The 13,086-nt window shown below is 48.1% G+C and overlaps 1 protein-coding gene across 1 annotated transcript in view; it reads left to right on the forward strand.

Moving 5' to 3' along the window:
* The window catches only part of LOC311235155 (PDZ domain-containing protein 7-like), a 44,289-nt gene that overhangs the window by 12,132 nt on the left and 19,071 nt on the right, over window positions 1–13,086 (forward strand). Inside the window, exons 5-8 of the mRNA XM_084322513.1 lie at window positions 886–1,062; window positions 2,124–2,271; window positions 3,718–3,778; window positions 4,785–4,971. Coding sequence (XP_084178639.1) covers window positions 886–1,062; window positions 2,124–2,271; window positions 3,718–3,778; window positions 4,785–4,971 — 573 coding nt within the window. The remainder of the gene's footprint in view (window positions 1–885; window positions 1,063–2,123; window positions 2,272–3,717; window positions 3,779–4,784; window positions 4,972–13,086) is intronic.

A 13,086-nucleotide genomic window follows, 5' to 3' on the forward strand; every position in this document is an offset into this window, starting at 1 on the left:
CACTTTGGGAAATGCAGGGGTCATAGCAGCACAGAGGAGGGGGAGGGGAGGTACAGGCAGTGTAATAGAAATTACAATAAAAATACATGATAATAAAAATACAAGAATAAATGGTGAGAACAAGATATGAATAAAGAATAAAGGATTAATCTGGTCAGCTGGACATGTGAGACATACTGTATGTATACTAATGTATAATAATAATAATAATAATAATAATAATAATAATACTAATAATAATAACACAATTCTGGTATACAGATTATATCCTAAATCAACCCCATGTAGTAATATACTGTATCTAACTAAGTCTACTCTGTACAATGTGCAATACTCAATACTGCGTCTTAGTCTACTCTGGTATAAGTAAACAGATGAAGAGGATTATCAATAAATATAAAATATGCATATACAAATAAGATCTAAGGTGCTAGTAAATTAATAAGTGATGTGTGAGTTCTTGTGCAAGGTGTGCCAGAGTTCATGCAGGGTTCAGAGTCAAACAGTTCAAACAGTTCTCAACTTCTCCAGCCGTTAGTTCTCTATTTTTCAAAATGTCTGCTTCCCTTAGTCCCGCATCCCATTTGCTACTGTTAGTGTGTCTAACAGATTTTCAGGATGAGCTCTGATATCATTCTCAAATAAATACCACAAGAAATGAAACATTGCCTTCCAGATGTTAGGAATAGCACACACTGTATCAGTATTACATGTTTTCCCAACACCTTTGCATGCATGTAAATGTTTATCTCTGTCCATTACTGTAATGAGACACAATCAACACTGAAACATTAGTCTATTTGCACCAGTAATGAAAAGGTTCACGATCCTGCAATCATTCCCTCGCTTTGCATGAACCTGTGACTTTGGTGCATTTCCCTGCAGGGTGGACCTAATCCACAGACGCATGGTGGTGGAGGAGAGCGGGCAGACGCCGTCAGAGACCAGCTCAGGCAGCGCTCTCAGAAGGATCATCCACCTCTACACCACCTCTGACGACTACTGCCTGGGCTTCAACATCCGCGGGGGCAAGGAGTTCGGCCTGGGCATCTACGTCTCCAAGTAGGTACCTCTGCCGGGGAGAGAGGTGTGCATTATAACTTATTAATAAAAGGGATGTCCGTTGAAAATAAACATACTTGTGTAAACAACATGTGTCTTGCAAAACAGAATGAAAAGAGTGCATTTAAATAATATTATTTAGATAATATCACTAACTTATATTAAAGGTGCACTATGCAGTTTCGGAGGACGAGGATTTGTTTGCAGAGCCTGCAAAAGACATATACTGTAATTATTATAATTATTCTAACTTATGTTATCATAGACTATCTTTAAGCACTGTGAACCAAACATAAGCCGAGAAGTGTGTTAATAATTGTGGGCCCTGCCTTTGTAAACGACAGTAGTGAAACCTTCTAGCTTCAAACAGTGTTTCAGGGATAGGGAGGATAGTTTGTTTATTCAGTTATGAAAATATAGAAATGAGAAATTAGAAATTATTCACTTCTCTGACTCTCACAAAACTACATAGTGCACCTTTAAAATGAACGCATTCTGGCACACTTTTTATTGCGTACTCCAAGATGTTTTAAATGCTACTCTGTCCTACATTTCACACATGGAAAAATCACATGATCGCATCCATTTCCAGCGCGGCTTTGGAACACTTTCACATGATTGGATTCACATGATTCCATGTGTAGCGTATGTGATTTCTCCTTCGTCATTTTGATGGTATCACATGGTAAGAATTTGCTGTCACATGTTATTTATCACATGATGTCATCGGGATACCTTTGAATGAGCTTCAGGTGATTGTAACATGAGAAAGCAGAGTTTCATGTGCTGTAGACACAGGTGATATCATGTAAATACGGTACACAGAGTTACATAGATGATGTGACTTGTTCCGAAAATACACGAGAAACGCATGTGGTGACTAATGAAAACAGGATTTATTAACTTATTTATCATTTATTTATTACTATCTAATTTTTTTTGCAGGTGAAATTCACAAAGCTTCTCTATAATGGGAACCAACATAAGAAATGCCTCTTAATGAGCTCTCAGTCATTATCCCCTCCTGCTAACGCCACTGTGTGTCTCCTCCCTGCTGTCAGGCTGGACCCGGGGGGCTTGGCGGAGCTGAATGGGATCAAGATGGGAGACCAGATCCTGTTTGCCAATGGAATCAGCTTTGATGACATCAGCCACAGCAATGCCGTGGAGGTCCTGAAGAGTCACACGCACGTCATGCTGACCATCAAGGTGAGGGGGACTCATGACATCAACCCCACTTGGTATTGCACTTTGTTTACATTTTATGTGTGGGTTGGAGTTGAGAGGGGATAGTGGGGAGGGGTTGCTACTGCTGGCCTCGCCTCAGTACATCAGTGCTTTATTGGTTTCACTTTTGCAGATACAAATACATGGTAAAAGGCTGATACTGGCCTGTAATACTGTTTGACTGTCTAACCCTGGTTTCCACTGCTCATTGTGTTGCTCATGGACTCTGGGTGAATTCCACCGGTGTCTTTCCACTTGAATCAGCAGAGAGCTCACAGTGCCATAACAATTACAATACTTGCCTTGAATCTATTTCAGAATAGGGATATTCAGAGATTAGAATTTTGAGAATTTAACATTTTAATGATGTTGGCTAGTAATGGTTATAATTCCTAAATAGAATGCTGACGGTTCTAAAACAACAACAACAACAACAACAATAACAACGTTTACCTGAAAGGGTTAATCCTTTGTTTGTTCTAATATGATATACAAAAGAGTCATTCTATCTCTCTCTCTCTCTCTCTCTCTCGCACACTCAGTCACACGCGCACACACACACCGTTGCCACGCCGCTGAACAGCAGAGAGAGTGGCGGCTGTATGGCAGGGCAGGGCAGACAGCTGGCATGCAGTCGTAATATTCCTCACTCACTTTACTAGACGCAGCTTGTATTTCGCTGTGAGGAATAGCCAGGCTGTGCATTATTCACCAGGCAGCCGGGATCAGGTTGTGATCAAAGCATAGAGCCGTGTTTTGTAAGTTTTGTTCTTCGATCCTTCACGTTGACCCCCCCTTACCATCCACACCCTCCCCCCTGCAGAAAGGGAAACACAGCACTGTAGAGAGAGAGAGAGAGAGAGAGAGAGATAGAAAGAGAGATAGAGTGAGAGAGATAGAGAGGGTGAGAGAGCGAGTGAGATAGATAGAGAGGGAGAGAGAGATAGAGAGAGAGAGACAGGGAGGGAGGGAGAGATAGGGAGAGAGAGGGAGAGAGAGAGCTGTTGTAGGACATCAACTGTTACATGGTAGAATGTTACACGGCCAAGAAGTCAATTCCATTTCTCATCAAGGGAGGGGGAATGAAGTGTCTGTCTGTCTGTGTGTGTGTGTGTGTGTGTGTGTGTGTGTGTGTGTGTGTGTGTGTGTGTGTGTGTGTGTGTGTGGGTGTGTGTGTGTGTGTGTGTGTGTGTGTGTGTGTGTGTGTGTGTGTGTGTGTGTGTGTGTGTGTGTGTGTGTGTGTGTGTGTGTGTGTGTGTGCGTGTGTGTGTGTGTGTGTGTGTGTGTGTGTGGCCTGGCCCGGCCCGGCCCGGCTGTGTAGGTCTCTCCGTGGTTCTAGAGTTTCTCTCTATCAAATATAGCGATCCCATAAAAGTTTCAAGGTCTATTCTGTATCTCATTTGCATATGTGTGTGCCTATGTGTTTAGGAGGCGGGCCGCTACCCGGCCTATAAGGAGATGGTGGCAGAGTACAGGTGGCTCAACAAGCGTATGTACAGTATCTGATTTTTATCGTGTGTGTTTACACTAGTGTTCTATTACCGACCCATATGAGAATGAGCTATAGTGAAACTATAGTATTCCTGTGTTGTTGCACATATTACTATAGGAATACAATAAAGAATCACTATAGAAACAATTATATCATCTATAATCTATAATATCCCACCATAGAAATACTAGGGTGAATCACTACAGTATTTTTTTTTTTTTATACATTTCTTTATTACAGGAAAAGTAGTTTGTACACTTACAATTGTCAACATCATACATCTACCATCTTTTTTTCTTTTCTTCCCCTTCCATTTCCCCTTCCCCTCCCTCATACCCACCCCATCCCCCCCACACCGAAGTTGTTGAAAACACATCTGCAAAACATCCAAACATACAGCATAGATGCTAATGGAAAAGAAAAACAAAAAAACAATAATAATATCAATCAGACCCATCTGTATTATGCACAAACTACAGTATTTCTGTGGTAAATCTATAGTGTGTATGAAAAGAAACACATGAACGCTATAGGTTTTCACTATAGTTCATTTTCATATGGGTTGTTACTTAGAGAGCTGAAATCCTTTGTCCATGTTTGTTTGTGTGTGTGTGTTTGCATGTGAATCAATGGTGAATTGTGTAAGTATGTGTGTGTATTTTATATGTTTATGAAATACATGCAACTTAATGATGTATGTTTGTCGCCAGTGTGTTCTTCTTAGTTCTTCTTAGTGTGAATACTATGTGTGTGTGTGTGTATGTAAATGTTTATAAAATACATGCAACTTAATTGTGCATATACTGTATATACATGTATCTACTTTCTAAGTGAGTACAATGATGTGTGTGTGTATGTGCATGCGTGTACACTAAGGTGATCTACAATATTCGATGGGTCACGTATGTGTGTTTTCTGCCTTTTTTGTACACTACTCCAGTATTATATACAGTAACATAATATGTATACATGTCTCTGATCTGGTGTGTCTCCTCCCTCCCAGTGGCCAACGGGACTCAGAAATCCTCCTCCCAGGGATCAGAGTCCAACTCATCAGCCTCGTCCTCCATGTCCTCTGGGACGCCCGTCAGCTCTCTTAGTGGCCTGTCCCAAGTCATGTTCCCCCCTACCGCTCTCTTCGGCTCAGACATGGTGGACGTCTGCATCTCCACTGAAGACCAGAGGTCTAAGTAATATTGTACCGCAGGGGTTCTCAACGTGGGGTCCTTGGGGGAGGGGGGTATGGGGGATATGGGGAATAGTTACATTTTGCCATAGAAGTTTGCCCGATGAGAGAATATATAAAAATTACTACTCTGTTATCTCCACACTACAGTATAGACAGCTGTGGCATTCTGGACTAAATCATATATGTGGCAGGGGACCCCACACTCCTATGCAGAGATGTCTCTACGCTTGTACGTCACAGCCTGCTAAACACCTCTGCCCAAGAGGGCAAAGATTTTTTACTAAAATCGGGACATTAGTTTGAAAGAAAATGTGGATTCAGATTGAATTGTGTGTATACAGAGTATCACTATTAAGTAAAAATTAAGCTTAAGTTGTGCTGAAGTTATCAGAAAAGTAAACAGACTATATAGTGCTATGTCTTTTCTGCATAAGGAAACCATACCTTTAAGGCTGTGTTCATCGTCGTTTCCATGGACACAGTGAATAAACAAGGCCTCACAGATGCCGTGAAAATAAATTATTAAACTTTTTTCAACAAATTTTCAGTTCTCATTTATAAAAGAAACAAAAAATATGGGGGGAACAGTAATACAATATTATTTATTCAACATATTAGGTAAATAATATGTGTAACTGAGGGGTACAATTCCCTGACTGTATTACTAGATATGATACTTACTACCACTACCTTTGTACTTAATATTCGGCCACCCAGTACACGGCATAAATATATTATCATGAACACTCTCACGTAGATGAAACGGATCCAACACAAATGTACGAAGTCGAAACAGGTCTTTATTTCTACACAGCGATGGTGTGTAGAACAAGCACTTAATCACTTAATTACATTTATGAATTGAAATAGTATGCACTTTTATGGCAAAGAGTATTCGTCGGTATATCAATAGAGAATGTCCAATCTCTGAAGGCGCAGGTGGTAAATATACGACCTGGAATAGTTAAGGAATAACAGCAATGATACTTTAATGATTATATACTAGATACACTAGAGGGGGTTAATCCGGTCGCTTGTAAGCCGACAGGAGTAGGAAGGGGGGGGGGGTAGAATCCGGCTGCCGCGTCCGGCCAAGGGTATCCCAGGTGAACCCACTGTAGTGCCGTTCAATGCGCCGGCGATCCTTGGACCACAGATGAAAGCAGGTGGACTCTTTGTGGGCCGGCGTCATCCGGTCCACGGAGGAGAGACGTGAAGCGACCTCGTCTTGCAGAGCGTCTCCTCACCTTGCGTCCTCTCCAGGGGGGGGGGTTCCAACACACGGCAGTGTCGGGGGTCTTTATCCATGGAATAATCAAAGTATACAAAGCATAATCCGTGCCTGGGAAGGCGGGCTGTCGTCGGTAGAATAATCCGGTATACAGGTCCACTCGCTCGTCGGCTCTGGGGCTCCTCGGGTGCAGCTTCACATGGGGTCAACCACCCTGGGTAAGCAGCCAGTTCTCTGCCCGAAACGATGGGGTACTGACTACGGTAGTATTCTCACCGCACGAAGCACTATATATTAACAGACTATTATTAGCTTAATAGACTACGTCCAACTCGACGATATAGTGCCAAATATGACTATTCAAATATTAATATACACGATGTCTCAATACCGATGGTAGGCGAACTTGGCCTTACTCCCACACGTGGCGTCGCGGGGAGGCTTTACGTCTGTGACTCTATTGGAGGGTAAGAAACTGGACTGAAAAGAAAGTCCTACTTTAGTAGCGCAGTATATATACGCACTATGAACAAATAGTCCCATTAGTGGTGCGGTAGCCAGATTCCTACGCGGAACTAGGACTTGTTCGTACATGTGGAGCGGTACGTTTGAACTGGGTCTGAGGGGTATGGCAGCCTGGCACCAAGGTCTCGACCAATAGTAGAATGGAGACTATTATGGGATGTTCAGTAGGCTAGAATGGATATTCAATGCATATTGTACAAGGAATATACAAGGGATATCAGGGAATATTAGAGAATATACAAATACAATTAAATATATATATATAAATAAATATATATATTCGGTTTAATCTGGCCCTTCACAACAGCCACCCCCTGAATAGGTCCCAGACCTAATCAGTTAAACAGAGACAGATTAATCGCGTTGTCTATTTACACATAAGGGTTTGCTGTAGGGGTCAGTCAACTTCACAAAGTCATAGGGTTGTAGGGTCATGGTCATCATCGATTGTGTCTGGGAGTCGAGGCAGTTCTATGAGCCTCGCCACGGGACGGGTGTAAGTGCGACCCTGGACGAGCACTTCAGCTGCTCGGACCTTGCCGTCGGCACCGGTGATCACTTTGCTTACGCGGCCGGCCGGCCACATAGCTCTGGGCAGTGATTGATCAATAATCATGACGACTGTTCCTTCTGTCAAATTGTCTCTCTCCTTTACCCACTTCTGGCGGGTCTGTAGAGACGGTAGGTAGTGCAGTAGGAAACTGTTCCAAAACTTGTCGGCTAATACTTGGCTGTACCTCCACATTCGTCGGCCGTTCGCTTCTTCAGGCCGGTACATTGTCTGGGGTAATGCAGGATCTAGCCGCCCCATCAGGAGTGTGTTGGGGGTAACTGGGTCGATATCCGCCACATCACTGGAGACATATCCGAGGGGCTTCGAGTTAAGTACTCCCTCAATCTCCGTGAGGACTGTCATTAGGACTTCTTCCGCCACAGTCTGGGCCCCAAGTACTGCGTACAGGGCTGTCTTTATGGAGCGCACTTCTCGTTCCCAAGTGCCACCGAAGTGGGGTGCGTTTGGGGGGTTGAATTGGAAATCAACCTGTGCTGGAGCGAGGTGGGTCTTAAGTTCTGGGCCCATAGCTTGGAAGCTCTCTCTCAGCTCTCTTTCGCCGCCTTTGAAGTTTGTCCCATGATCGGACAATAGGGTAGACGGTCTTCCTTTCCGTGATGTGAATCTTCGGAAGGCCATAAGGAATGAGTCTGTGCTCATGGTCGGGAGAAGCTCGATGTGTATCGCTCTGGTGGTCATGCATTTGAATACAATACCCCACCGCTTCTCGGTTCCTCTTCCTTTCTTTATGTGCAGCGGGCCAAAGCAGTCCATACCCGTTGAGTGGAATGGCTTGTCACCGATTCGGAGGCGACATGGAGGAAGGTCAGCCATCCTTGGTATGCTGGGCTGCGCGCGCCACTTGCGGCAGTCTAGACATGTTCGCTGGAAGCGTCGTACCGCCTCTCTTCCTTGTAGGATCCAGTAACGACGTCTGATTTCCGCGAAGACTCTTTCTGCTCCTGCGTGATGTACATCCTCATCGTATTTCTTTATAATCAGCTCTGTGACCTTGTGTCGGCTGTTCAATACGATCGGGTATTTAATGTCATCCGGTAGATTGGGGGCTCTGCGTAGGCGACCACCCACTCTGATGAGGGTATGAGCGTCGCTCTCGGGGGCCAGGTGAATTAATCTGCTGTCGGATGGGACGGGCTTTCCTCCCTGTAGACAGGCCAATTCATCTGGGAACGAGTCTCTCTGGGCTCGCTGCAGTAGAAGCAATTCTGCTTCCTCGTAGTTAGCTGCTGACATATCAGCGGGGGACTTGCACTCCGGGTGGTACCGCAGGAATGTTCTTTGTTGTGCACTCTCTATGGACGTGCAATCGTCTATGTTAGGGTCGGTGGAGGCTACGGTGCTCAATCCACAGAACACAGACTTCTTATTTTCCACCTCCTCTGGACTTGCTTCCCTCGGGATAGGCATGGGCCACTGTCCTTCCGGGAGTCTTAGGAATGCGGGGCCGTCACTGTAGACATTGAGGTCATCCAGGGGCATCCCCCGGGTGATGACGTCAGCTGGGTTCTGTTTTGTATCAACGTAGCGCCACTCTGTTTCTCCGGTTAACTCTTCGGTTAAGTCTTGAATCTCGGTGACTCTGACTCCCACGAAGACTTTGTACTTGCATGAGTCCGATTTGATCCAGGCGAGTACCGTCGTGGAATCTGACCACAGGATTGTTCTAGACACCGGTATGGTGAGCTCACGTTGGATGAGCGTGGCTAGGTGCGCTCCGGCTAGGGCTGCGCAGAGCTCTAGACGTGGGATAGATTGTTGCTTGCGTGGGGCTATTCTCGAGCGGGCAAGGACAAATGCTGTGTAGATCTCTCCCCCCTGGTCTTGGGGCCGCAAGTAGGCTACTGATCCGTATGCGACCTCTGAGGCGTCACTGAAGACGTGTAAGTCCATTTTACATGTCTCTGGCCTCACCGTGGGTGGGAAGTAGCTTCGGCGCATATTAACGCCTGGGAGTGAGTGGAGCTCCATCTCCCACTCTCTCCAGGTGGATGCAAGGTGTGCGGGAATGGGGTCGTCCCAGCCCTGGTCCTTGTCCCACAATGCTCGTACAATAATTTTTGCCCTGGTGGTGTACGGTAGAATACATCCTAGCGGGTCATATTGTCGGGCGAGTGTTGTGTACACACTCCGTCTGGTGGTCGGCGCCGCCGCCGGCCTTCCCTGCTCCGTAGTCAGGGGCTTGTGTCTGTAGTGAAGCGAATCTGTTTTGAATCGCCACACCAATCCCAGGGTCATCTCCTGGGCTTCTCCCGGGATTGTAGCCATCCAGGTCTCGCTGCTGGCTGCCTTGTCCTCGGAGGAGAGGCTGCGCAGTACTTGCGGATCGCTGCTGGCCCACTGCCTGAGATCAAAGCCGCCTTTGATCAATGAGGCGCGGAGTTTAATCAGGAGAGCCTCGGCTTCTTCCTGGGTTGAAAGGCTTTGTAGACAGTTGTCTATGTAGAAGCTGTTCTTTACGCTGTGTCGGACCTCTTCGTCCGCTGCTGGGTCCTCTGCTACATGTTTCTGTAGTGCAAATGTCGCACAGCAGGGGCTGCACGTCGTTCCGAAGGGGAGGACTTCCCATTGGTAGATGGCGGGGTGCTCATCTCCTGGCTTCTCTCTCCATAGGAACCGTAACAGGGGCTTGTCCGCCTCTACTAATCTCACCTGCAGGAACATTCCTTTAATGTCCCCGCTGATGGCCACCTTTTCCTGGCGGAAGCGGAGTAGAACGCCGAGTAGGGAGGGGCCGAGTGTGGGACCGGGCAGTAACTCTTTATTCAGATTTTGGGATCCGATCTGGTAGCTGCAGTTAAATACTATGCGGTCTTTACCGTTGTGATGGACCTTGTGGTGGGGCACGTACCACGATTCAGTTGTCTGGTCAGCCTCTTTAATGTCCATCTTTGTGACGTGTCCCGCTGTGATGAGCTTCTCAATCTCAGCGCGGTATACACTCTCTTGGGCGGGGTTCTTGGCTAAGCGCCGCTCCGTGTTCAGCAGGTACCGTTCTGTGGCGTCTGTCTTGGCGTGGAAAGTAGGCATTCCTTCTCGCCGCAGGAGTGGCGTGGCGTATCTCAACACGCCGTTGACCGGGACTCTCTTGGTCCCTGTCTCGAGGAGGTGAATGGCGTAAATGTCATCTTTAGAGCGAATGTCTTTCTTTCCGTTCTTAAAGGGCATTTGTTCCAAGGTCCATAGCCGCTCTACGTGTTGCAGGAGTGCGGTTTCTCCCTCTGTGACTCGGGAGTGGAGACATCTAGTGGCTGTACTTCGGTTGAGAGATTTGGCGAGCGGGCCTTGGAGAGTCCATCCCAAACGGGTCTCGACTGCTGCAGGACAGCCTCGGGGTCCGGTATGAACCCGGTCTATCGGGACAATGAGGTCTGCATGGTCGGAGCCTATCAACAGGGTCGGCATAGCATTGTCTATGAGCGGGATCGGTAACTTGCGCAGATGTGCATATTTCTCCATCAGCTTGGCGACGGGGTATGTGTACCGCGACAGTCCTATTTCTTGGCTGGTGAAAGCGTCTGCAATCTGGTACCGTCGCTCAGGCTGGCCGCTTGCTGCGATAGAGAATGAGACATTCTCGCCCTTTATCGTCTTCAAATCTCGTCTTATTGTCCGAATTGTCATTTGGGTTTCGCTTCCCCGCAGCCCTAGCTGGGCCGCAGCGGAGGCGAGCAGCAGGGTCTTCTCTGACCCGTCATCGAGGACGGCGTAAGTGTCCAGGACTTTATTCTGGTAGCTTAGTGTCCCACGCACTACTTTTAGGAGTACTCGGGCTCCACTGCTGCTGGCGGGATCGATGTACATGACGCTCGCTTTGCGGCTGGATGGTGCAGGTGAAGGGCGCCGTCTGTTACTGTCGTGAAGTATGTCCAGATGGGCTCCATCGCACTTGGTGCACCTTTTCTTTAAGCGGCATTCGGCTGCCATGTGTGAGCGCGCACAGCGAAAACAGCGCTTGTTGGACTTGATCCATTGACCTGCTTCCTCCGCGTTCAGCTTGGGGAAGGAGTCACATTGCGCTAGCCAGTGTTCTTTCTCACAGTAGGGGCACACTATCTTCCACTTCTCCGTTCTGGAGGGGGTACTGTGGCTCCTGCTGCTCGGTACTGACTCCGATTGGTGCATCACAGTCACCGATCTTCTTCCATCATTTAGTCGTCTGGTTCCTTCTCTGGAGCCATGGGTGCTCCGTCCGAATGTATCTAGCCGTAGGCTGCTGACTTCTCTCGCCAGGAAGTCTGCTAGATCGAGGAGGTTCGGTTCGGGGCCATTCGGGTCTCTGTGGTCCCTCTGCCGCCTAAAGCGCTCCTGACGAGCGGGCGGCAGCTTCTCCAGGATCCTTTCCACATTTGAGTTGGCGTAAAGTTCATGCCTCCCCTTCTCTCTTTGCGCTCCCAACATCCCTACCAGGGACTGCACTCTGATGGACAGGTCGTCCAGTGCTCGATTGTCTATTGCTGGGGGTAAGCGGTCGATGTGTCGGATCTCCTGGATCACGTAATCCCATATGCGCCCATACCTCTGGTCCAATGCTACCAGCGCTGCTGTGTATGGGGTGGTGGAAGTCGCGTAGGCGAGCGCTATATTATGTGCGCGGGGTACCTTTAAGTGCTTCAGTAGGATGGCGTATTTGTGGCGTTCATCCAATACATCCACCAACATGGTCTCCAGACACATGCGGAGTTCTGTATACTGGGCCCGGTTTTCTTGGGTGAAGTCGGGTACCATAGGCGTGCCAATGTATGACGCTGACTGTGGATACATCGGCGAGCGTTGGGGGAGAGGCCTCCTAGGCGAGTCTCCTCCCGCTCCTTGGTATGGGCTGGTACCGGCAGTGTACCATGGCCCGCTTGTCCAGGTGCTGTTCCTCGGTGCGGGTCGTGCGTCGTGCTCACCCGGGTATAGAGTCGGGGGTCTGTAGCGCAGCTCCGCGGGAGTATAGCCTGGGCTGTACCGGGCCTCCTGGTCCGGTAGAGTACTGTGCTGTCTTCGGGCGTGGTTCTCCTCCTCTTCCTCTTCGTCTTCAGTTAGGTCATCCAGTGCTTGTAGTCTCTGGTTTAGCCTCTCCACAGGATATGCTGCTCCTTCCCGGTTGCTAGGTCTCGCTTGGACCGGTGGGGGGAGGTGGTCTGTGGGGGGTATAGACCTCGTCTGTTGGTCAAGTTCAGGGTTGTTTACTCGGCTAGGGGATGCCGCCCTGGAGGTGTGTCTAGACGAGTTCCTGGAGCCTCTGGCGGAGGGAGAGGGTGTTGTCCGTCTGATCAGCTGTTCTATTAGTTGCGACTGCTGTCTGTCGCGCGCTGCGTCCCGTTGAGCACCGGCTCGTTCTCGGGCCACATTCTCTTCCATCTGAATGCGTCTTATTTCTAGACGTATCTGCTCGTGTTCGCTTCGCTGCTGGATCTGCAGTCGGTCGCGTTCAGCAGCGGCGTTCAGGCTGATGAGGAAGGCCTGCTGTAGGGTCCTCTCTGCCTCGCTGGGAGAAGGCGGTTGTATAGGGGAGCCTTCCCTCGGGGTACTCCTTGCGGAGCCTTGGAGCTCTATCTCCACGGTGCTCTCCCCGTCTTCTTCCGTGCCGAGTTCTCTCTCGGTAGCGTTGTATTCCTCCCGGGACTCATCGGGGACTACTTCTTCAGTACTGGCGGGGTGTGAAGTCATGTCTGGTTCCCACTGGTCCCCACCGTGAACTTGGTCAGTTACATTAGAGCCCGTAGGGGCCTCTATGGTCGGGGTAGTCTGGGCGTTGGGGTTAGACATACTTTTACTTTCTAGTTTTACCGCGTTTACTG

The sequence above is a fragment of the Notolepis coatsorum genome (assembly GCF_963971535.1).
Source record: "Notolepis coatsorum genome assembly, chromosome: 10".
Taxonomy (NCBI): domain Eukaryota; kingdom Metazoa; phylum Chordata; class Actinopteri; order Aulopiformes; family Paralepididae; genus Notolepis; species Notolepis coatsorum.